Here is a 25,746-nt window from a genome sequence, read left to right on the forward strand (position 1 = left end):
GAGGGAGAACGCGTGGGGTGAGTGGTAGATTTAGAGGATGAGAAAGAGGGGAAGACAATGTGGGATACGGGAGACAGCAGGGAGTGTTTGAGAGAGGGGAGAGGGTGGGATGTAGGGAGAGAGAGAGAGAGGTTGAGAGCTGGAAATGGAGGTGGTTACAGAGTGGCGGAGGTGAGTGAGTGAGAGACAAGTTTGATTGAGGTGCGTGAGAGAGGAGGAGAAGGAGAGGGGAAGACAGAGGGCGACTGATATTGAGAGTGGGATGGCGGGTGATAGGGGTAGGGACAGGGATTGTGGAATGGGAGACAGAATGGAAGAGAAACAGATGGAGAGATGGATAGAAGGGGAGAGAGTGAGAGAGAAATGAAAAGAGGCATGACAGAGTGAGGAGATGAAGAGAAACAAGAGAGAGGAGTACAATTTATTACTAGAGGGGTAGAGAGAGTGGCAAAAAAGGAGAGCGCGAGGAAAGGGGTGAAAGAGAGTGGGAGGCTGGTCAAGTAGCAGTGTAACTGAGAGGGATAGGGAAGAGAGAAGCGGGAGGGAGAGAGGCGGTGAGGAAGCACGGATGATTGAGAGGGGTGATGATAAGGAAGGGGTGAGGGAGAGCTGAGAGTGAGGGAGAGAGGGAGCAGGAAGGGAGGGCTGGAGTAGAGGGCCCTATGAGGAAGACGGACTGTGAGGTGGGTGTGGTGAGGGAAATGGGGTAAGTAGCTCGGGGTGAGGGAGAAAGGCAAGGAGATTGGTGTGTATGATCTGAATTGTTAGATTAACTGTTTATCCAGTCCCCAGTTGCAGGGTCATTAATCACGTCTGTTCACAAGTCACCGAACAAATCCACCGTGGGATTATGGTTCCATGCTGGGAATTATGAGTGTGAGGGCAGCTTGCTGTTCTCGGTGTCGGATGTGGGAGGTCCTGGAGTTTCCTAGCATCCCGGACGTTCACATCTGCGCCGGGTGAGCCGAGCTGCAGTTCCTAAGGGACTGTGCCAGGGAACTGGAGCTGCAGCTCGATGACCTTCGTCTGGTCAGGGAGAGCGAGGAGTTGATAGAGAGGAGTTACAGGCAGGTGGTCACACCGGGGCCATGGGAGGTAGACAAGTGGGTCACGGTTAGGAGGGGAAGGGGAAGAGTCAGGTACTAGAGAGTACCCCAGTGGCTGTACCCCTTGACAATTAAGTACTCCTGTTTGAGTACTGTTGGGGGGGGGGGGGGGGGGGGGGTCAGCCTATCTGGGGGAAGCAACAGCGGCCGTGCCTCTGGCACAGAGTCCGGCCCTGTAATTCAGAAGGGTAGAGAAAGAGAAGGCAGTAGCAATAGGGGACTCAACAGTTAGGGAGTCAGACAAGCGATTCCGTGGACGCAGTCAGGAGACCCGGATGGTAGTTTGCCTCCCTGGTGCCGGGTCCGGGATACTTCTGATCGCGTCCAAGATATCCTGAAGTGGGAGGGTGAGGAGCCAGAGGTCGTGGTAGATATAAGTACCAATGACATAGGTAGGAAAAGGGAAGAGGTCCTGAAAGGAGAATATAGGGAGTTAGGAAGGGATTTGAGAAGAAGGTCTGCAAAGGTAGTAATCTCGGGATTACTGCCTATGCCACGTGGCAGTGACAGTAGTCATGGAATGAGGTGGAGGATAAATGTGTGGCTGAGGGATTGAAGCAGGGGGCAGGGATTCAAGTTTTTGGATCATTGGGACCTCTTTTGGGACAGGTGTGACCTGTACAAAAAGAACGGGTTGCACTTGAAAGCTAGGGGGACCAATATCCTGGCAGGGAGATCTGTGGAGGCTACTGGGGAGACTTTAAACTAGAATGGTTGGGGGGGGTGGGAATCAGATTGAAGAGACTAGGAGAGAAGAGGTTAGTTCACAAATAGAGAAAGCTTGTAGACAGTGTGAGGAAATCTAGGAATAATGGTGCATATTTCCCTGAAGGAGGAAGCTCATGTGGTGATGAAGAAAGCTTTTGGTATGCTGACCTTTGAGCATTGAGTACAGGAGTTGGGATGTAATGTTAAAATTGTACAAGGCATTGGTGAGGCCAGATTTGGAGCATTATATACAGTTCTGGTCACCAAATTATACGTAAGATGTCAACAGAGAACAGAGATTTACTAGACTGTTACCTGGGTTTCAGCACCTAATTTACAGAGAAAGGTTGAACAAGTTAGGTCTTTATTCTTTGGAGCATAGAAGGTTGAGGGGGGACTTGATAGAAGTATTTAAAATTATGCGGGGATTGATAGAGTTGATGTGGATAGGCTTTTTCCATTGAGTGTAGGGGAGATTCAAACAAGAGGACATGAGTTGAGAGTTAAGGGGCAAAAGGTTAGGGGTAACATGAGGGGTAACTTCTTTACTCAGAGAGTGGTAACTGTGTGGAACGAGCCTCCAGTGGAAGTGGTAGAGGCAGGTTCGATTTTTTCATTTAAAAAAAAATTGTATAGGTATATGGACAGGAAAGGAATGGAGGATTATGGGCTGAGTGCAGGTCAGTGGGACTAGGTGAGAGTAAGCGTTCGGCACGCACTAGGAATGCCGAGATGGCCTGTTTCCGTGCTGTAATTGTTATGTGGTTCTACCGCGTACGATTCTGGTCTCCATATCCGATAGCGGGGAGTTTTAACTCATATGGGGACCAACTGCAGCTCAACCCCAGCTGATGCGGGTGTTTCCCCTGTTCAGGTGGCGGTGAGGAAGGGGTTAATCTCGGGTTTGTGTAAATCGAGGGCTGGTTGCTGTGGGAAAGGGCCGGGACCGAGCCGGACAGCGGGAGGCTCCGGGCTCTCCAGTCTTGCATCCCTGGTTTTAGTTTTGCACTGAGTCGAGATCGCGGGATCAGTTTGCTCTGGTTCCCCAAGCTGGGAGGGTGGACGTGGGTGAAGGGGGCCTGTCTATGTGTCGGTGTGGGATGAATGGTCAGAAGGGTCTGGGGCCACTGGCGGGACGGAGGGTGGTTGGGGTACTGTGGGTTATCGGAAGTAACATGACCTGGGTGGATGGGCAAGGGGTAAATTACGTTGTCAACGAGGGTGGAACTGGTCCAGTGAATCAGACAGCTCAGCTCGCATGTCCTTTCAGGAGGCCACAATTCTCTCATCATCTTAATCACTGATTAATCTTCCTGTTAACATTGAGTTTGTTACAGAGCCCCAGGGTCTGGGAATCGCTGGGTGGTAGGAGGCAGAGGGTGATGGTGAGAGGCAGTTTCTTGGACTCGAGTTCCATGCTTAGTGACGTTCCCTGGGGTTACACCCATTGCTACTTGTAATCTATGTCAATAATTTGGTTGAGATAGTACAGGGTATGGGTAGAGAGTTTGCAGCAAGTTCAAACAAATACTGTTTTTGAAAGACAGTCAGTAAAAACACTCCCCTCTCTTTCCCTCTCCCCACTCAGATCTGACCAAAAGCTACTTCAGAGGATGCAAGATCTTTTACTGAGTAACCACTGTGAGGGAATGGGAGTGGTTTCAAAGGGCTGGGCTGCTGGAAGCACATTACCAGACCTGGATTGATTGCAACTGGGTCTGGCAGAGGCATAACTGGTTCTGCTGGGCACATTCAGTCTCACTCCCAACTATTTCCTCCCTTCCTTTGTACAGGTATGTAATGTCTAAAGGACCAGTGTTTGAGTAAATGAGACTCACCAAACTTTCTCCTGACTGAATCACTGGAATCTCCGAGTCAGATGGGTTCTCCCCAGTTGATGCTCTCAGTCCTCGGGTTGGTTCATTTGTTGCTGTTCCCACGTCATCAGTCGTGGTTTGCCTCCAGTTGGGGTTTTTCTTCAAATAAATCTCTCACCACAGGTCGAACTTTAAACAGAGAGACAATGAAGCACATTAATAATGAAAAGGAGAACTAAACATTTCTGTGTAATGTTACTAAGAACAAAACTCACTGAAATTTAAACACTGAAGGCAGATGTAATGATCTCAGTGAAGAATCTTTTATTGTCCCTCACATGTCACAGACGATATGGGATAAGAAGGAGCCATCATTCAGTCATGGTAAGACATAAGACACAGGAACAGAATTAGGTGATTCGATACATCTGGTCTGCTCCACCATTCAACCAGGGCTGATTTTTATTCCAACACCACATTCCTGCCTTCCTCCTGTAACCCTGAGCTGCTCAGCAATCATCAATATGTTAATCTCTGTCATATGTATACCCAAATGGCAGCTTCAACCACCCTCTGTGGCAACAAATTCCAAAGATCAGACATCTTCTGGCCATAAAATGTTTCTCATCTGAGTTTTAAGGGGAAGCATCTTTATTCTGAGACTGCACTGTCAGATCACAGTCTAATGGAAACATCCTCTCCATGTCCATTGTATCCAGGCTTTTCAGCATTCGGTAGGTTTATTAACCATACATCCCTCCACCACCCCCACCGGCCCTCTAAACTCCATTGAGCACAGGTCCAGAACCATCAAATGCTCCTCATTCATAACACCGATCGTTCCTGAGATTATTCATGTAAACCTTGTTAGGAACACTGTACTGAACACATTTCCAGGAAAAACAGAAAAATCGGTTCCAGGATAATTGACAGGGAAAAGTTGTGCTTTCTTTACTGTTCTACTATCACATGTGCTGGCGCGTGGCCAAGTGGTTAAGGCGTTGGTCTAGTGATCTGAAGGTTGCTAGTTCGAGCCTTGGCAGAGGCTGCCTGTGTGTCCTTGAGCGACGACACCGGTGCCAAGCTGTGTGTGTCCTAATGCCCTTCCCTTGGACAACATCGTTGGCGTGGAGAGGGGAGACCTGCAGAGACTCTAACGGAGGCCTACAAACTATCACAGCCATTTTCATTTCCAGGTTAAAACAGGTCCATTTCATGAAATATAAACCAAGAAATAAAAAGAAACTGGAATTACCAGAAAGACTCTGCAGGTAAGGAACAGCTTACAATACAATTCAATTAATAACATTTCATCAGATTGAGTTCAAACATTTTCAGTTATTAGTGCAGATCTCCAGCACAGCTGCCTGATTTCCACTGTGTGACAGTGGGGGGGGGGGGGGGGGGGGAGATTTCCAAACACAGTTTGAACACCAGACTCAGGGTCTATTTCTACTGTTGTAAACACGGAACAGCCCAGTTACTCACAGCCTCTCCCTGTGAGGATGGAATGGGAACTCATCCTCTCCTCAGACTGGCAGTCATTGCTTCCAAAGGAACTCCAGAAACAAACATCTGATCCCAGGCCAGAAATACTCGATCAACACCTCACAAGCCCAAACAGCTCGATCCCGGGGTCCACTTTAGCTGGATCAAAAACTATGATATCCCAGGACCCAACCTCACAGACTCACACAGCTTAATCTGCCACTCACCGACCCTGAGAGTCTCACACATTGTCCCCACATCTCACACTGGGTCGTGCAATCCGGGATTTCCCCACAACCAATGTCCAGCTGCTCGAAATTTCTGCTTCATTGCAGGACGAGCGTCCGGCCCCATCTGTAGAAGCTCAAACCAAAGTCAAAGCCAAAACACCAATAGTTCCATTTGCCTGGAATGCTGATCACAGGATTAGAGCCCAAGCACCAACTCTCCCAGTACTCTTTGCTGCCAGCAAAATGCTGCAGTGTGTCAGCCCGTCACTGTTCATAAACTAGCACCTCCACACCAATGCACAACAGAACTGGGACCTGATGACCCTCCGGCATTCCAGCTAACAATAACCGATTCTGGAAATGACTCAGCGAGGCCAAAGGTACAAAAGAACACTTCACAATGAAGACAGAGGTTGGAAGAAAGTTTGCTGATATATAACATTGAGGAGGTGGGATACAGGGTGGACCGAAGATGACCCAGGTGGGAGATGTAAATCACTGAAGCAGGAAGATGGGTTTAGGAGACTGCACAGAGGTTGAACAAGATGAGCAGAGATAAGCAGATGGAACCAGGTGGGAGAAGGGATCATACATTCAGAGGTGCAGTGCTACCAGAGCTCACCGGACAACTGCTCCGATACCTCTGTAAAAAAGTCAAAATAAACAAGCGGGTAATTTAACAGCAGCCACATATTAAATAGAGGGAATTCTACGGAAGCAGGGGGTTGGGAAGTGGGGGTGTTGGCTGGTGGGGAAAAGTACCAGTAATAACATTAGGATATTTGATCGTTTTTGGTTTAATCCTGGAGCTGTGACTGTTTTTTATTTAGGTATTTGTGAAATTCCTTCTCGCTCGACCCATTGTCCAAGGAAGCTGGGAAATACCTGCACAGAAGTGCAAGCATTTTCCTGCTCTTTCCAACGGGTACCATTGGATTCCAGGAAGGAGCTATATTAAGCAAGGAATGAACATAGAAACCCAAGTTTAGAAGTTTAAAACAATGAAAGAAAAATTCACTGCTCGCTCATCTTCTTCCTGATTTTGATCAAATACACAAGCTAATCATCCAAAATCCTCTTCTACACCTGGATAAATTTAGTTTTGTTTTACAAGCTAAATGGAAAAAAAAACATTTCTGGGCTATAAGGTAGTTTTATGTCATTTCAACTACCATTAATAGCGGATCAACCCCTTGGCCTCGCTCCACCAACTGTAGCTGATGGGAAAGAGGCTCTTTTTCTCTTTGTGTTGATAGGAAAAAGAGTAATTTAGTGAGGCAATGAATGAGATGAAATGCATTTCCAAAACTCCCAAATGGTTGCTGTCCTCCCGTTAACATTTGTCACTTCCAAACAACGATATTTTCTATTTGTATAAATGCGATAATAATTTATGTAAAGATTCAAACTTCTTTAACTTTTTATATATTTAAAGACTAAACAGGATCTGTAAAGGTCGAACTATGTAACACCCGACGTGTGAGGAGATTGTATCGACACTCACAGATACACTTCCCGTCCAACCATTTCTGCGAGAGAAATGGTACGAGGCAGATTTGCCAACCTACCACTTTTGAGAATAACATTCAGCAATATTTGTGGCTTTTGCAATAGTTCATCAGAGTTTATTTTTTCATACTTGATTACTTGGTTCCAATTTAGGTGGCTAAAATCGTAAAAAATGAATTGCTTTATTTCTGTTATTTTTATACCTCTGAGGAACACTGCTAAGCGCTGCGGGCCCTGCCGTCTGCTCTGACTCAGTCGTATTAGTAAGGCTACATCTATGGTGGTCCGTGGATTACTCGCAAATCCTAAAGTAAATTTTTCTCAGTAACAACCCTTTGGCTTCTAAGCAAACAAAGTTATTTTACTTGCTTGATAATTATATTTTATGATAATCGCTTAAGTGCAACAATGCAATATTTTGTCATATTATTAAATTAAGTATTATATGTTTAATTTTACCAGTTATACACTGAAATGTAATGATAGGCTGTCATCTTGTTAATGTCTTAGCTGTGGAGCTCTGGAATTCATATATTTATTTCACCTTGGTTTACTGCTTGCCATTATAGCAAGCCCTATATATGTCACATCCAATTTGTGCACCTGCTCATTGCACGTATGGGGCAAGGCAGTTGCCCAGTAAATGAAATGAGCATGTACACAAATTGGATATCACAAACTGGAAGTGATTTATAAGTTCATGGCCTAAGGTGGAAGGAGTCAATTTTACAAAACCGATCAATTTTACAAAACCTAGCCATTTTCAATTATGTCAAACAGAAATACCACAAAAGTTATTAACTTCAAACTTTCTGCATAATCACTCAAAGAGTTGAACGACACGTGCAGGCACCGAGCGCTGTATAACTTCAGGCCTTTCAACTTAGGCCACGAACTTATCAATCAAACCACCACCCCCCACCCCCCACCCCCCCCGCCCACAGCTCCGGCAGCTAAAAAATTACCACTTCAGCCCTGCTCCAGCCGTCCGGCAGAGCTCGGGCCCGGCCCTTTCCCAATGCAACTGGCCCCCGAGTTACACAATACCGGGATCATTCCCGACTCACCCCTGCTCGAATCGGAGAACCGCCAACAACAGCGGCACTCGGCACCGCGCATGCGTTCAGCAGGCGTTTCTCCGCAGCGCCACCGATGGCCGGAGGTCTGCACATCGTCTCCGAAGGCCGGAGATCTGCACAGCGCCACCAGTGGCTGGAGATCTATACAGCGCCACCCGTGGTCGGGGGCCGGAAGGACAACGGAGAGTTAAATCACAAACACGACAAAGTCTGCAGATTCTGGAAATCCAAAGCAACACAAACAAAACGCTGGCCGAACACAGCAGGCCGGGTAGCAGCAGGAATGGAAATCAGAATGAAAATGTTTGGACACCGGGAACTCCCGCACGGAGCGGATAGTTCAAAGGTTAGTTTATTATTAGAGCAGCTATCCATAAATAACACTGAGTTTCTGTTTCTCCATAGAACCACGAAACAAAGAAAGAGCATGAAAGTCGCTCAGGGAGAAAAATCAAACTCCCACCCCACCCCCCGGATCAAGAAGAACGGGATCCCAATCATCAAACCCCAAAACCCACCCCTCCGCACAAAAGGGAACAATAACATCGAGCCCCCCACAAAAAAAATCACCCCTACCCCGCACAACTGCGGTGGAGCCGGTGTCACCAGTGTAGAGGCGGCCGCATCGGGAGCAGCGGACACAACGGGCGACCCCGGAAGATTCACAGGTGAAGTGTCGCCTCACCTGGAAGGATGTTTGGACAACGGAGAGAGTTCGGCCATCCGGCCCTTTCATTGTGACACCCCGAACTCCACGTCAAATCCGTCCAAACGAATCTGGGTGAATTTTAATGACCAATATATATCGATCAGCTGTCTGAATGATTCCCTGACTCTGAGAGGAAGGGGTATCTATGGTCCACACTGTCAGGGTGTTGAGTTTACTAGGAGACAAAGACTGCAGGGACGAAAGGTTTTCTGTTGACTAATACACTGTGTGTGGACCCCGCTGGCAATTCTGGTGTTGTGACCCGAATCGAGACAAACACCACGCTGCCCACTCCACCAACAACACGGCACAGCCGGACACATAACAGGGGACTTTACATCCCACAACCCTGGATTCAGTGATGAAACCCGTGATTAATGTTGTTGTCCCACTGAAAAGTCCATTAAGGTGCTTTTAAATGCCTGCGCTCTCCCACAGGTGACGTCACACAGCTCCTACCCCCCACGCGCCTGACGTCACACATGGGCTCCCCACACCGGGATCTGCCCTCACGTGCGCGATGTCTTACGTCACCCACGAGCTTCATCGGTACAACGGCTGGGCTAATAATCACGTGACCAGCCCATTCCCCCATCGCTGTCAACAGAGGAGTCAGGAGCTACGTTATTCCCATTGGTGCGAAGCGATGTCAATCACTGGTTACAACCAGTCACGGAGGCGGACAAGCCGAGTGGGCGTTACCCCGCTGAGTACGTCTCCCGCTCAAGCGCCAACCGCCTCCTCAGAGCGGAGAAAACCTCAAAGTAAATGTCCGCTTTCTGATTTATTTCCATTTCCCTCCGAGGGAAGTTGGGGCGTTTGTGAAGCGTCTCCCGCGGCCGGAGTCTGATGTATCGCTGAGAGGTAGGGGGAGACCGCTCGGCCCGTCGGTTTGATGCCGGTTCCCCGGGGAGGGAGGGATTGTATTGAAAGGATGAAGATGCTGAGAGAGGGGGCGGACAGGATGTTTGTCCCGGTGGGGACAGGAGGGGCTCATCTGTGGAAATGTCTGAGCCCACGGTGGTGTCGAGCAGAGGGATTCACTACATTGGGGGCAAACACCGGCAGACTGTTGCCCTGCAAGCGGGGCCAATGGTCCGGGTAAAGTGATAATTATCTGTGCTTTGTTGAGATTGTACCTGGAATATGATGTAAAATCCCGCTCCCCATACTAACACGGGTTGAACAGACCAAAGAACAAACTGCTGGAGGTACTCAGTGGGTCGGGCAGCATCTGTGGAGGGAAATGGACCGTCAACATTTCGGGCCGAGACCCTCCGTCTGGACTGAGAGTGGACGGGAAATAGTCAGAGAAAGGAGGTGAGGGGTGGGGATGGGGCAAGAGCCGGGGAGTGAGAGGTGGATCCAGGTGAGGGGGGAGGTGGGAAGGTGGAAATAGTGACGGGTGGGAGGTGAGTGATCGGGGCAACACGGGGCTGCAGAAGATGGTAATTAATTCTATAGAGGATTAACAAAGAGGTTAGAGAGTATTTGTTAGAGAGAGTGCAATGAAGATACACCAGACTGATCCCTGGGGTGGTGGGGTCATCATATGGAGAAAGATCAAATGTGATAACCCTTTCATTTAGAGAATCGAGGACTGAGAGGTGAACACACTGAAATGCACAACATCATTACCGGTTGAACCAGGGATCTCAGTCTCTGAAACAGGGATAGACTGTGCGGGACTGAAATGAGGGGAAATGTCTCCATTCCGAGGGTGGTGAATGTTTATAAATCCCCACCACAGAGTGCGGTGAAGACTCAGTGATTGTCCGCACGTAAAACAGATGTGTGGAGACCGAAGGGATCGAGGAAATGAGGATCGGGCAGAAACACATGGCTGAGATGGGTGAGCAGCCGCCATCTTGCTGATGGTTAGAGGGGCTGAATTGCCTCCTGCTGTTTCTCACTTGATGTTTCAGTGTTCCTGTCCAGCAAGGCTCTGGAGGAATGTGAATAGAAATTAGTGTTTAGAAACACAAAACTGATTTAAATGAAACGTGAACATTTCCTTTTTGCGTCTGAATTATGTTTTGGACCTGGATGGGAATCGAGCCGGTGACTCTGTGACCTGGACGTGGAGGGAAAAGGATCGGGGAAGATATGGTGTGGAAAAATAATCATGTATCTGGGGTAAATATGGAATAATGTGGGGAATGCGGTGGATAGGTCGGGCAGCATGTGAGGGGCGAGGAGCAGAGTCAACAGTTCAGGAGGGAGTCCCTCCACCCGTCACCTGATCCCGGTTCCTGTTCACATTTTTCTGCAGATCTGCAGCATCTGCGGGTCACTGTTCTATGTGTCCGTGTAGCTTCATCTTTCCCCGTTCAGACAAGGCAGTGAGATCTGGATCTGTCACGTCCTCTCGTTGTGGGTGGACAATGTCTTTTTTCTCTGCAATATTTTCTGTTGTTTCATTCACTGTTTTGAGGTGCTGAAGTGCTGCCAATGTTTCTGGGTGTCTGACCCGTTTATGTGAGAATTTAGCCATTTGTATTTCTCTGAGCTTCTCATAAATGTGTAAAGTTTAGTTCAGCTTCACTTCAGAATTTCCAAAGCAACACCCAGTCAGTCAAATTGCTCCACACAATTAAAATAGCTTATTACTTTTTTCTCTATTTTTGTACTATATATATGTATATTCTTATTTTAAATCACAATTTTTCAAAACTATTGTTATCAATTAGGTTCTGCTGCTACCGCAGGGACAAATTTCATGACACATGCCGGTGCTATTAAACCTGATTCTGATATTGATATGGGAGACCAACCACCGGTTACCTGATCCCAGTTACCGCAGATCGTAATGTGAGATTGAAGTATTTTCCATATATTTGCTTTCCACAGAAATGACAACAGTTCAGTTTCCTTCTGTGGTTCCAGAGCAGAAGCTCAGTCTGTCTATTATTTCCACACAATTAAAATGGGAAATTTGTTTATTATCATCATGTACTGAGCTACAGTGAAAATCTTGCCTGATGTACCATCCAGACAGATGGATACATTTCAACAGTACATTGAGCTGATATACATCAAAATAATCACTGTAACAAAGCATTATGGCTGCAGAGAAAGTGCGGTGCAGATAGACATATGGTGAAGGGTCACGTCCAGTTACATTGTGAGGTTGAGTCCATTTTATCATTCATTTGGCTTATAACTGCAGACAGGAAGCCGTCCTTCAGCCTGGTGTTACGCACTTTAAGGCTTTTGTATCTCTTCCCAATGGGATAGCAGGTTTGCAGCAAGAATGTCTGTGGTTGTGAGGATCTTTGAGTCCGTGGCCTGTTTTTCCGAGGCAGGGGAAGTATAGGAAGAGTCCATGGAGGGGAGGCTTGTTTCTCTGATGTTCTCTGCAGTTCCTTGCAGTCATGGGCAGAGCAGTAGCTAGACGAAGGCGTGAAGTGTCGACAAGGAGCTCAGAGACCTCGGCCTTCACCCTGCCTTGTGTAGCTGGATCCCTGGGCTTCCTGTCAGATTACCGGCAGGTGGTAAGAGTAGGCTCCATCTCCTCTGTCTCTCTGACCCTCAGCACACATACCCCACAGGGCTGTCTCTTTGGCGCCCTCCTTTACTCTCTGTGCACCCATGACTTGTGTTGCCACCCACAGCTCCAATCTGATAATTAAATTTGCTGACAGCACTACATTGATTGGCCTAATCTGAAATACTGATAACAATCAATCAAATGCCTTCTGACAAGGCTCGGTCCAAACAAACTTTTCACCCTTCTTCAGGAGATTGGTCAGAGGAAGAGCAATAGCAGCAGAGTTCTTACGGTAATATCCATCCATTCCCAGAAACCTTCTAACAGCCTTCTTTGCAGTCAGAATAGGAACTTGAGAAATTGCCTGGACTTTTGCCCGAACAGGAGCCAACTTCCTTTGACCTACAACATAGCCAAGACAGGTCACAGTGTCATGGCCAAATTCACTCTTAGCCAAGTTAACTGTAAGGTTGTCCTAGGAAAGCCTGTCAAACAGCTTTTCTACTGCAGAGATATGCTCTCCCCAAGTGTCACTCCCTGTGACTAAGTCATCAATATAGGTATCTGTGTGTTCTAACCCTCGAATTACAAAATCAATCATTCTCTGGGATGCTCCTGGAGCATTTTTCCTTCCAAAAGGCAAAACATTGTATTCATACAACCCAGATGCTGTCACAAACACAGAAATGTCTCTACCTCTGTCCATCAATGGAACACACCAATACCCTTTCAACAGATCAATCTTTGTAAGATATTAGCCATTCCAACCTTATCGATGCAATCATCCACCCTAGGGATAGGATAGGCATCAGTTTTTGTTACTGCATTTACCTTTCTACAATCAGTGCAAAATCTAACACTACCATCATGTTTGGGCACAATAATGCAGAGTGACTCCAATCTCATTTTGAAGGCCTAATAATACCATTCTCCAGCATATACTCAATTCCCTGGTCAGCCAATTTACACTTTTCGACGTTCATGCGAAGTGGGTGTTGTTTAATCGGTTTGGCTTGACCAACATCTACATCATGTACTGCGACCGTGGTTTGCTTGGGAACATCGGGAAATAAATCTTTGTACTTCAGAATTAATTCCTTCAGCTGTTGTTGTTGCTTTGGCTGCAGATGAGCCAACTCGTTATCAATGTTTTCTAGAACAACCGAGTTCATTAGCCTAACTGGGACCATGTTTGGCTTGTGAAAAGTCTCAGACAAGTCAATTGTTTCATTCTCAGGGTTACCAGATTCATTTGTTTTGACAACAATACTCACAGATGGTGCCTGCTTGTCAAAAAAGGCTTTATCATATTTATGTGCACCACCTGTGTTAGTTTACGTCAGTCGGGTGTTTTAATAACAGAATTCACATTATTAATTTGAGAGACTATCTCATACGGTCTATTGAATTTCGCCTGAAGTGGATTCGTCAACATAAGGCAAGCACCTTATCTCCCACCTGGTATTTTCTTTCGCGAGCCCTGTTATCAAACCAACACTTCATTTTGTTTTGAGAAATCTTTAAGTTTTGTCTCGCTAGACTACAGGCTTGGTGTAGTTTATTTTTGAACTTCAAAACATAGTCTAACGAGTTAACATGTACATCCCCATCAATCCACGGTTCCTTTTAACAAGGTCAAAGGTCACTCTGCGACCAAATACAAGTTCAAATGGAGTAAAGCCCAGTGATTCCTGTACTGACTCTCTTTCTGTGGACAAAATCAAATGTATTCCTTCATCTGGACAAAAGCAAAAGTATCCCTTCATCCCAGTCTTTTCCATTTTCAACACAATATGTCTTAATCATTGTTTTGAGGGTAGAATGAAATCTTTCTAAAGCCCCTTCTGGTTCCGGATGGTATGCAAATGATGCAATCTGTTTTGCTCCCAATTCATAAACTACCTGCTTGAATAATGCAGATATACAAATACATCCTTGATCAGACTGTATTTCTTTAGACAAATCGAATAAAGTGAAAATCTTGGTAAGAGCCTTCACCACAGTTTTAGCTTTAATATTTCTGAGAGGCATTGCCTCTGGGAATCTGGATGTAGTACACATAATAGTTAGCAGATACTGATGGCCAGCTTTAGACTTTGGCAATGGGCCAACACAATCCACTATAACTTTGGAAAAGGGTTCACCGAATGCAGGTACAGGCCACTGGGGTGAGCTCATTAGGTTTACCCACAACTTGACAAGTGCCTTTTGGAAACTCTTATTCAGGGTAAACATAACTTCATGAATTAAAGCAAACTGATCTGCTAATCCAGCAGATTCCTGCGGAGTGGCAGCATCATTTCCATCTAAATACGTCTTTATGTCATCAGGGACGCACCTTTGGAATTCTTCAATTAAAACCAAATCTCTCAAGCTGTTAAAATCATCATTTACATGTTCAGATGTGCACCAGTGGTCAATAGACACAAATTTCTCATAAGCAAATTCCGTATATCTGGTTCACAGATTTCTTCAAATTTCTAAACTTTTGCCTGTCTGCTTCTGGGACCAACTCGTAAGCTTTGAGCACAGCCTGTTTCACTACGTCATAATATGTGGTCATAATGCGTGGCCATGTGGTTAAGGTGTTGAACTAGCGATCTGAAGATCATGAGTTCGAGCCTCAGCCGAGGCAGCTTGTGTGTCCTTGAGCAAAACACTGAACCACACACAGCTCCTGCACATTTATAGCCCAGTGGCGATGATTGGGGCAGCATAAATAAGTAAATAATAAGCTGCTTCAGCAACTGTCAAAGCAGAATAGGGTTGCTAAGCCTTCCCCTTAAGTACACTTTGTAAGAGAATTTTCTGTCTGCTTTTCTGCCTCTTTAGCCTGAAACTGCATCTGCCTTTCCGGAGCCTCCATCTTTAATATTTCTAACTTCTATTGGAGCTCACGAGGTTTACATTCAGGAAACACCTCCAACTCCTTCACTTTAAACACATCCTCAGATACATAATGTTCAGCTATTATCTTCTGCATCTGTGCCCTCCTCATTGTCAATTTCACCTTAGCAAGTATTAACGTTCTAGCAATACTCAACAACTCAATCTTTCTGGTGTCCTCTAATGCCTGAGAGGTTCACACTTCCAGATATCTATCAACATCCATTGCTGCTGGCTTTCCACACACAAGTAAATCAAAAGGGATTTCCCCAATGAAATTGATAATTAATCAATCCTTAAATTTGTCATATCCCAGACACAGCCCCATTTTGTTACAAACCATAATGCTTTAGAAATGAACCAACAGCAAAAGACTACTCCCAGTGGCCACACATTTTAATTCCACATCCCATTCCCATGCTGATATGTCTATCCATGGCCTCCTCTATTGTCAAAATGAATCCAAACTCAGGTTGGAGGAACAACACCTTATATACCGGCCGAGTAGCCTCCAACATGATGGCATGAACACTGACTTCTCTAACTTCTGTTAATGCCCGTCCTCCCCTTCTTACCCCATCCCTGACATATTTAGTTGTTTACCTGTTCTCCCCCTCACTCTGGTACTTACACCCCCACCCTTTTCTTTCTCCCAAGGCCTCCCTTCCCATGATCCTTTCCCTTCACCAGCTCTGTATCACTTTCGCCAATCACCTTTCCAGCTCTCAGCTTCACCCCCACCCCCTCAGGTCTTCTCCTATCATTTGCATTTCACCCTCCCCTCATTACTTTCAAATCTCTTACTATATTTCAGTTAGTACTGTCGAAGGGTCTCGGCCCACAACGTCGACAGTGCTTCTCCCTATAGATGTTGCCTGGCCTGCTGTGTTCTATCAGCATTTTTTTTGTGTTTGTATTTCCAGCATCTGCAGATTTCCTCATGAGTGTTATGTGTATGTATGTGTGTAAATATAACTCCCAAACTTCTGAGCTCAGGGGAAACAAGGCTTGGAGTCTGGAGATGTTAAAGTATTAAAGTTCAATTAATTCACAGAATAGGTGATGTGAGAGAGATATTTTTGTAATCCAGGGTAAATGTTGAGAGAAGGCAATTATGTTGTATTCCACAGGTTCCATGGTGGTAAAAAGAGAGAACAGTCGCTCTAGATTTTATCCATCATCTTTACAAATGTACATACGAATTATCACCTAAAGTGAATTGTCATAAGTGGTATCATCAAATGAATGACCACGCCACAGCCAGGCAAGGCTTAACACATAAGTCGTCTCCACAGGATATCCCAAATCAGATCCACTCCTGTGGATCAAATGAGGTGACAACCACACATTCGATGTACGGTGAATCGATAATTAGCCCACCCTTGTGAGCGAAGGAAAGTTCCAAACAGTGATCCTTGGCTACTAGTTCCCTGGTTTTGATCCTTCCATTTTTCCTCCTTTGTCTCCGTCTGACTCTGAGTGTCTGTGTCCTCAGTTAAAACTAAACAAGCTGCGAGCGATGTAAACAAGCTGCAAGTCAGACTGATTCACTTTCTTAATTTCTCTCTCTCTCTCTCTTAAAATGACAGTCTACAGCAAACAAAACCAAAGGATTCATAACAATGGCCTCTCCTTACTGTGAACTGACTGGTGTGCCAAGAGGTGGGATGACTGAGTGAATCCTTTCCCATATTCTGAGCCTCTCTCTAGTGTGAACTCGCTGATGACTCTGTAGGGTGGATGACTGAGTGAATCTCTTCCGACAGAATAAGCAGGTGAACGGCTTCTCCCCAGTGTGAAGTCGCTGGTGTCTCTGCAGGGTGGAAGAGTCAGTGAATCCTTTCCCACACACTGAGCAGGTGAACGGCATCTCCCCACTGTGAACTCGCTGGTGTCTCCGTAGGTTGGATGACCGAGTGAACCGCTTCCCACATTCTGAGCAGGTGAACGGCTTCTCCCCAGTGTGAACTCGCTGGTGTCTCCGTAGGGTGGAAGAGTCAGTGAATCTCTTCCCACAGTCTGAGCAGGTGAACAGCTTCTCCCCAGTGTGAATTCGCTGATGTACCAGTAGGATGGATGACACAGTGAATCCTTTCCCACAGACTGAGCAGGTGAATGGCTTCACCTCAGTGTGAACTCGCTGGTGTCTCTGTAGGTTGGATGACAGAGTGAATCCTTTCCCACAGACTGAGCAGGTGAAAGGCTTCTCCCCAGTGTGAACTCGCTGGTGACTCTGTAGGGTGGATGACAGAGTGAATCCTTTCCCACAGACTGAGCAGGTGAATGGCTTCACCTCAGTGTGAACTCGCTGGTGTCTCTGTAGGGTGGATGACAGAGTGAATCCTTTCCCACAGACTGAGCAGGTGAATGGCTTCTCCCCAGTGTGAACTCGCTGGTGACTCTGTAGGTTGGATAACTGAGTAAATCTCTTCTCACAGACTGAGCAGGTGAACGGCTTCTCCTCAGTGTGAATTTGCTGATGTACCAGTAGGCGGGATGACAGTGTGAATCCCTTTCCACAGTCTGAGCAGGTGAACAGCTTCTCCCCAGTGTGAATTCGCTGATGTACCAGTAGGGTGGATGACAGAGTGAATCCTTTCCCACAGACTGAGCAGGTGAATGGCTTCTCCCCAGTGTGAACTCGCTGGTGACTCTGTAGGTTGGATGACTGAGTAAATCTCTTCTCACAGACTGAGCAAGTGAACGGCCGCTCCCCAGTGTGAACTCGCTGGTGAGCCATTAGGTCAGATGACAGAGTGAATCCTTACCCAGAAGTTCTGCAGAAGACCAGCCTCTGCCCGGTGTGAACTGATTGGTGTGTCCACAGGTGGGATGACCGACTGAACCCCTTCTCACACACAGAACAGGTGAATGGCCTTGTCCAGTGTGAACTTGCTGATGTACCTTTAGTTGAGATGACCGAGTGAATCCATTCCCACTGTCTTGGCAGGTGAATGTCCTTTTTCCTGTGTAAAATGATGGGCGTGCCAGTTGGTCAAAATCACCGAGTGAATTCCTCCCCACAGTCTGAGCAGGAAGGGTGGACAATTGGATCCCTTGCTCCACTTCTTAAGTATCTAGGCAGAGACAACAAAACTGGCGTGTCGTTTTTGAGCTTCCTGGAGATGAATTCCTTCTCATTTTTAACCTGTAAAAAAATTTACAAAATCCATCAATGGGTTTAGGACAACATTTCAGATGAGATTACTTGAGTTGCCAAGGTTTGATCTGGTATCACACGGTTACAGTGAGGTTCACCCTAAGTTGGACAGAGAAATCATCTCCTGACTGGGTAGAGTGCTGGAACCTGGAATGACCATCAATTCCCTGATACTCTTCCTGTCTCAATAACAATGGAGCATTTCTGTCGTCTCCAATCTGTGACCTGGCTCATTTTGACTCCCTCCATTGGTATTATTCCTGGCTCCTGCTGAGCGGCACGTGTTCCTTGTCCCACAGTGACTGAAACACTCTCATGCAAATTGTCTTTCTTGACATGCAGCTGGGATCTTCTCTTGTGTATTATTAACAAAATGCCACAATTTTAACGCCATTTAAAAAATTCCTGCTGAAATGACTGGTTGGCCGCACATCTGTTAAAAGGACTTAGAGTGAATTTTTGTATTATTTCAGGTTCTTGTCGCAATCATAGAAAATTTCAACACAGAAACAGGCCCTTTGGGCCATCTAGTTTGTGCTGAACTATTTAAACAGCCCACTCCCACACCCCTACCATCCAGGTATCTACACAAACCTCTTAAACGTTAAAATCGAGCTCGCATGCACCACTTGTGCTGGCTGCTCATTCCACAGCCGGATGACCCTCTATGTGAAGAAGTTCCTCTCATGCTCCCCTTAACATTTCACCTTTCACCCATAACCCATGGCCTCTGGTTGTAGTCCCACCCAATCTCAGTGGAGAAAGCCAGCTTGCATTATCACTATGTGTGCCTCTCTATCACAATCAAATCTCCCCTCAATCTTCTACATTCCCAAGAATAATGCCCTGATTTGTTCAATCTTTCCTTATAATCCAAGTCCTCCAGACATGGCAACATCCTTGTGTATTTTCTCTGAAATCTCTGAACTTCTTTTACATCTTTCCTGTAGGTTGGTGACCAAAACTGCACATAATACTCCAAATAAGGCCTCACCAATGTCTTCTACAAGTCAACATAACATCCATCTATTGTTGTCACTACTGTGGTTCATGAAGGGCAATGGGCTAAAATATTTCCTTCCATCCCTATCTAACTGTGATACCACTTTCAGTGAATTAAGGACTTGTATTCCCAGGTCCCTTTCTTCTACAACACTCCTCCGTGCCCGATCAGTCACTGTGAAAGACCTCCCTTGGTAGGTCAGACCAAAGTGCCACGACTCACACTGGTCTGCATTAAATTCCATTTTCCATTTCTCAAACCATTTTCCCACCTGGCCCAGATCACACTGCAAGCCATGAAAGTCTTCTTGCAGCTGCTAAACCCCCAGTCTTGTTGTCATCCACAAATTTTCTGATCCAGTTAACCACACTATCATCCAGATTACAGATATAGATGACAAACAACAACAGATCCAGCACTGATCCCTTTGGCACACAACTAATCACAGGATTACAGTTATAGAGGCAACCATCTGCTACTACACTGTGGCTTCTCCCAAAGACAGTGTCTCATCCAATCTACTGTCTCATCTAGAAAGCTGAGTGACTGAACCTTCTTGACCAACCTCCCATATGAGACTTTATCAAGTGCCTTGCTAAAGTCCATGTAGACAACATCTACTGCCTTGCCTTCATCCACTTCCCTGATAACTTCCTCGAGAGACTCTGAAAGATTGGCTAGAGCCATACTGTCTATCCTTTATCAGTCCACATCTATCCAAATACTTACAGTATATACTTGGTTCCTGCACCCACATTCCAATAACTTTCCCAGTTCTGATGTCAAGCTCACCAATGGATAACTTCCTAGTTTATTTTACAGCCTTTCTTGAACAGCAGAACAACATTGTCTGTCCTCCAATCCTCCAGTACCTCACCTGTCACTAAGGATGATTTAAATATCTGTGCTTGGACCCCAATAATTTCTGCACTTGTCTTCCGCAGGGTCCAAGTGAACAACTTGTCAGGCCCTGGGGATTGATCCACACTAATTTGCCTCAAGACAGCAAACCCCTCCACCTCTGTAATCTGTACAGCGTCCATGAAGTTAATGCGGCTTTGCCTCAATTCTATAGACTCTGTGTCCATCTCCTGAGTAAATACGGATGCAAAAAAAATCTCCCCAAGTGTAGGCTATCCTTCATGTGGATTACCATTTTGATCTTCCAGAGGATTAATTTTTTTTCCCTTGCAATCTTTTTTGCTCTTAACATATCTGCAGAATCCCTGAGGATTCTCCTTCACCTTGTCTGCTGGGGCAACCTCATGCCTTCTTTTATTTCTTTCATAAGTGTTCACTTGAATTTCCTGTATTTCATAAGTACCCCATTTGCTCCTATCTGCCTGTACCTGGTATGCACCTCCTTTTTATTGATCTGGGAGAGGAAAGCCAAAGAGGTGATAGATCTGCATGGAGGGAGGTGGGGGTAAGAAGTGTTAAACTAAAGTTGCAGGGGGAATGGGAGCCTGAATAACAGAACAGATGGTGGTGGGGTTGTGGAGAAAGATGTTGTTCAGGCCTCAGACAAATTTCAGGAATGAAAAAGTTGAGCATGGTGCAGTGAATATGCTGAGCCCTGTATATTTCAATACAGGGAGCAGTGCAGGAAAGGTGGATGAGTTCAGTGCATGGATCAACACCTAGAATCAACACTAGGACCTGGCAACTGTGGATTGGGACAGGCTGCTTTATGGCAAAGGTGTGCTTGGTAAATGGGAGGCTTCAAAGCAAAATTTTGAAAGTAGTAAGCGGGTATGTCAGAATAAAAGGTAAAGATAGAAACTGTAGGGAAACTTGGATTGCACGAGATATTGAGACCCTGGTAAAGCACAAAATGGAATTGCATAACAGGGATAGGCAGTCAGTTTCTTATGGAGTATAAGAAATGCAAGAGAACACATAAGAAATCAATCAGGATGGCTAAAAGATGGCATGAGGTTGCTGACACAGAAAAGGTGAAGGATAATCCTCAGGGATTCTAGTGATAGATTAAGAGCAAAAGGATTGCAAGGCACAAAGTTGGTCCTCTGGAAGACCGGAATGGCAATCCACGTGTGGAACCAAAGCAGATGGGGGAGATCTTAAATATTTTTCCATCTCTCTTAACTCAGGAGATGGACAAAGGGTCTTTGGGAGTGTGGAAACTCGGCATTAACCATTTCAACCCTGGGGGAAAAAACACTCCTCTGGCCACTCACATGCTCAATACCCCTCATCATTTTATACACCAAAAAATGTCTCTAAATATAAACAAGGAAATTATACATTGCACAATCTACTTTCCACGATTCAGTACATTTACACAGACAGGTGTGTAAAAAGGGCCCAACGAATATCAGCAACAAAAAGGCCCAATTCACCAGAACCACAAACTGTTCCTGCTGCTATCACCCAGGACACGGTACCACAGCAAAAGGGCCAACAGGCTTCGGGACATCATCTTCTACCAGGCCATCAGACTGATTAATTCATGCTGATACAATTGGATTTCGATGTTATATTGACTGTCCTATGTACAAACTATCTATTATAAATTACTATAAATTACACATTGCACATTTAGATGATGTAAGGTAAATATTTCTACTCCTCATGTTTATGAAATATGTATCTAATAAAGTCAATTCAATTCACCCTCTCCACTATCTGTTCTGTCATTCTGGCTCCCATTCCCCCTACAACTTATTTTAACCACATCACCCCCTCCCCTGCTCACTACCACTAGCAAGTCTTACCACTAGGATATTCGTCCCCTCTTGTTCTGTTCCTCTAACTAACGAATCCCCTATCAGTCTTTTGACTTTCCTCTGCCAGGTAATTCCCCCCACAGCTTCTGAAGTGGTCCACCTGTTGTTGTGTGAAATGGCCACAAGAGTACTCTGCGATGCCTATTTAACCTCATTCCCCTTCCTGACTCTCACCCAGTTTCCTGTGTCCTGCACCTTGGGAGTAGCTCACCTCCCTTCATGTCATATCTATCACCCCCTCCAACTGCTGGATGATATGGAATTCACCCATTTCAAGCAGCTCATTGAAGTGCAGGGTTACAAGTTGCAGCTGGATGCACATCTTGTAGGGGAGGGCATCAGGGACACTGCAGGTCTCCCCTCCTTCCCTCGAATACCCCTCTACTTTGTAATAACCAGTGTGCAGATAAATCTTGTACTGTGTATTTTTTACCCAGTGACAAGATGTGCACAGTGAATTTTATATAGAGAGGTATTCATTTTCACGGCTAGCAAATCACTGTCAATAGGAACTTTGATCTTCTCTGGGTTTGATCGAGTTCATCTGCACTCTCACACAACCTATGTAGCAGGCCTGTAACAGGAAATGCAGGAGTTTCTCACCAAAGCTTTTGCACATTGTCCATATGTGGTTTGCTTGCTAAATTACACTTTAAGAAGTCAGATTTCCAAATATCACTCCACTTCTTCCCACTTGCAAATTCTCCAGCAACTTTTGCATCACCAAAATGCAAACAGGCATCACTAGTTTCTGTGTTCTACATAAATATTCCCCCTGAACCCGTCCCCAATGACTGACGGTGGTGAACTCAGTGAATGAAATCCCAATGAATATGAAGGGATGGGCAGTAGTCTGTCTCACTGGAGTCTGGCACATTTGTGAAGTGAAAGCTACTTGTTGCCCAGGGCAAAGGTGTTTGATATCATAATGTACCCAGAGAGAATGGGACAAAACATGTTCTCACCGGTAGAAAAGTCCAGAGCAAGAGGAGGTAGAGGAAGCAACACACACAAAATACTGGAGGAACTCAGCAGGCCAGGCAGCATCTACGGAAAAGAGTACTAATGCTGAGTTCCTCCGGCATTTTGTGTGTGTTGCTTGGAATTCCAGCATCTGCAGATTTTCTCTTGTTTGTGTTGGAGGGAGAACAAAGGTGATTTTCTCAACTGCTGATGTAAAAGATTTTGTTCCCTTTCTCCGAGTTCCTAATCCTTGCATTTAGATAGCTGGAGCTCAGCTCTGTCTGAGAGATCCATCGGTTCCCATTCCCTCATCAGCCGGAAGCTCCCCGGGGCCCGTGTACGGATCGTGGAGCTGAGAGAGAGGGAAGAGGGCAGGACTGTCCCGGGATTGCTGCCCACGGTGTCCGAAATTCAGAGGAATTATCCTGAAGTCGGTATTTAAGATAAAAACACAATTAATCGCTCTTACCTGCAACCGACATTTTCAAAGCCTTCTGTGCACTGCGCGCATGCGTGAAACTCAGGGACGTCCTCAGCCTGACGCCTGCGCATTTCATCGGCACTTCAGCGCCGGCGAAATTCTTAACGAATTGCCCTATGGGTAATCACGGTGCCATTAAACATTTCTGCAAGCACCGGTTCAATGTCCATACCTCATTTTTTTTATCTTGGGTATAGAAAAAATCTGCAGCTGTTTTAATGCAGAAAGCGGCTCCCATAAGCAATATAGTCAATATCAACGTGTATCTAATGCCAAAGTAAAATGCAGATATAAAACATAGGAGATTCTGCAGTTGCTGGAAATACTGAGAAAACATTTTCTAAGTATTCCTCTCCAAAATTTCTGCCTTATCTGTTGATTTCCACCTGTGTTTTGCAGAAATTAACCACCTTTTTTTTCGATCAACCAGTTTCCAAATGCTTCTAATCTTTCACTTTTAACCACATCGTGCTGGTCTTATTCGTCCTCCTCCTCTGGACACCATTCTCTCTCTGGAGCCCCTGACTCAGGCTGGCAAATCTTCGGTTTCTGACTCTGCACCATCGGAGATTCACTCGTTAGTCTGCTGTCAGACTTTAGAGGTGCATTGTGTTACGAGACCGCAGGTTCGTTTACTGTGAGTGTCGCTTTAAGTGGCTGAGTGAGGCGGGGCTGTGACGTCAGACACAGGCTGCGGCAGCCTGAGGGAGCGGGAGAGGGAGAGGGAGAGGGAGACAAGCTGTTGGAACTTCAGCGTGTGACTGCTATAGGCTGCAACTCTTCCATGCCCAAAAGGTTGTGTTGATCTGATCATCGACACGCAGTGCAGAACGGATGTGTGACTGTCACTTCGTATCATCCATATGTGTGGATTTGCTGGAGTATCCTGTGGTATCACTTTTGTTGGCCCTTACCTGGAATCGGGGTGTTCTGTGGTAATCACTTGAAGACGATATTCCTGTGACTGTCACCTGGTGATATTTCTAAGTGGATTTCGGAGCTAATCGACGGATAAGATCTTCGGCGACTGTTATTTCGTTTACCCAGCGTGGAATGTGTGTGGAATTCTTCGTAATTGCCTTCTCTCTACATTCCCTTTATTAGTAACTACGCTATACAACAATATAAATGCAGATATATCAAACAGGTTAGCAATGATTGTGTGTGTGTGTGTGTGTGTGTCTGTGTGTGTGTGTGTGTGTGTGTGTGTGTGTGTGTGTGTGTGTGTGTGTAAATAGGAAAGCCAAGCTTCTTCACGCCTCGGGGTGAATGGATACCGTCTTACGGTGATGAGTGAAGTTCGGTTCAGTTCGTGGGATTGAGTCGGGGAGTGATGGAGAGAGAGAGAGGGAGAGTTTTGAGTCTTCAGGTAAGCTGACGCCGTCGATAGTCCCTTCGTCCTCCGAAATCCTTTGGAAGTCACCGACTGTGACCACTATAAATGGGACCGTTCTTCAGTGGTGGAGTTATTAACCCAGGCGAGGGATGGACACACGAATAACTCCCCACCGGTCACAGCCTTTTCACACTGCGAGAGCCACTGATCGATGCTCCGGATCGATCTTCCAAAGCCCAACTTTTTCTGTGGACACAACAAAGCTCATTCAGTGTCCAAAACCATGTGTCTGGAGGTCTATCAGCGGACCTCCTACTTATCTCACCGTGCTGAGCCCCAGCTGTCCATCAAACAGTTCCTCCCTTCTCTCTCTGTAAGAACACAGAAGCTGACAGTGTCCTTGTAAAAGTGTCAACAAGCTTGCAGAGAAACCATAACATCGTCTCCGAGCAGTCTTCCTCTCTAACTCTCTCTCTCTCTCTCTCTCTCTCTCTCTCTCACTCTCTGTCCACCTTCCCTCCCTCCCTCTCTCTGTGTCCGGTGTTGAACATCTCCCTCTCTCTTTTCAAAAATACAGTTCATAAGGATAATTCAGGACCCCGTCACTATAATAATGAAGAGAGTGGTTTTAACATCGAAACCAGACTCCGTTAGTGATCTATTGCTGCTGGCACGTAACAATTGCAACAACCCAGCTGTCTGAGGCACAATCCTTTAAAATTGGTGAAAATGACCCAAAACGTTGAAAAGAGCGGGGAAGAAGGAGTTTAACCAACTTCGTCCGGAGCCCTGAACAACGTCACAACCACAGTGAGCTCATCGTCTTGTTCAGCCCGGAGAAAATCATGCAGGAAATTCATGCAGGTGTATAAGATGATGAGAGGCATTGGTCGTGTGGATAGTCAGAGGCTTTTTCCCAGGGCAGAAACGGCTAACACGAGGGTGAATAGGTTTAAGCTGCTTGGAAGTAGGTATAGAGGACATGTCAGAGCTAAGTTTTTTAAACAAAGAGTGGCGTGTGTGTGGAATGCACC

General features: G+C 45.9%; 2 protein-coding genes across 5 annotated transcripts in view; one reads left to right on the top strand and one right to left on the bottom strand.

Moving 5' to 3' along the window:
* The window catches only part of LOC132386871 (zinc finger protein 850-like), a 31,601-nt gene extending 12,655 nt beyond the window's left edge, over positions 1-18,946 (bottom strand). Inside the window, exon 1 of the mRNA XM_059959227.1 lies at positions 16,807-18,946. Coding sequence (XP_059815210.1) covers positions 16,807-17,762 — 956 coding nt within the window. The 5' untranslated portion in view covers positions 17,763-18,946. The remainder of the gene's footprint in view (positions 1-16,806) is intronic.
* Positions 1,241-9,159, top strand: LOC132386869 (uncharacterized). 4 transcript variants are annotated; one of them, XR_009509693.1, is made up of 3 exons: positions 1,241-3,607; positions 4,828-4,902; positions 6,785-7,413. XR_009509693.1 is itself a non-coding variant. In XM_059959225.1 (2 exons), exons 1-2 carry the CDS (start codon positions 4,601-4,603, stop codon positions 8,860-8,862), a joined length of 822 nt encoding a protein of 273 aa, XP_059815208.1. In that variant the 5' UTR covers positions 3,917-4,600; the 3' UTR covers positions 8,863-9,159. The 4 variants fall into 4 exon arrangements, 1 of the variants encoding a protein (XP_059815208.1); XR_009509694.1 differs by lacking the exon at positions 1,241-3,607 and adding an exon at positions 8,343-9,159 and having other exon boundaries at positions 3,917-4,902; positions 6,785-6,892; XR_009509692.1 differs by lacking the exon at positions 1,241-3,607 and having other exon boundaries at positions 3,917-4,902.
* Positions 18,947-25,746: the final 6,800 nt, after the last annotated feature.

The sequence above is a fragment of the Hypanus sabinus genome, unplaced genomic scaffold, assembly GCF_030144855.1.
Source record: "Hypanus sabinus isolate sHypSab1 unplaced genomic scaffold, sHypSab1.hap1 scaffold_135, whole genome shotgun sequence".
Lineage (NCBI taxonomy): Eukaryota > Metazoa > Chordata > Chondrichthyes > Myliobatiformes > Dasyatidae > Hypanus > Hypanus sabinus.

Bases quoted from the DNA above. Each gene is read 5' to 3' on its own strand.
- LOC132386869 (XM_059959225.1), top strand. From the start codon at position 4,601: ATGTGCTGGCGCGTGGCCAAGTGGTTAAGGCGTTGGTCTAGTGATCTG. The intron at 4,903-8,342 runs GTAAGGAACAGC...GTTTCTCCATAG, and splicing joins TTACCAGAAAGACTCTGCAG to AACCACGAAACAAAGAAAGA.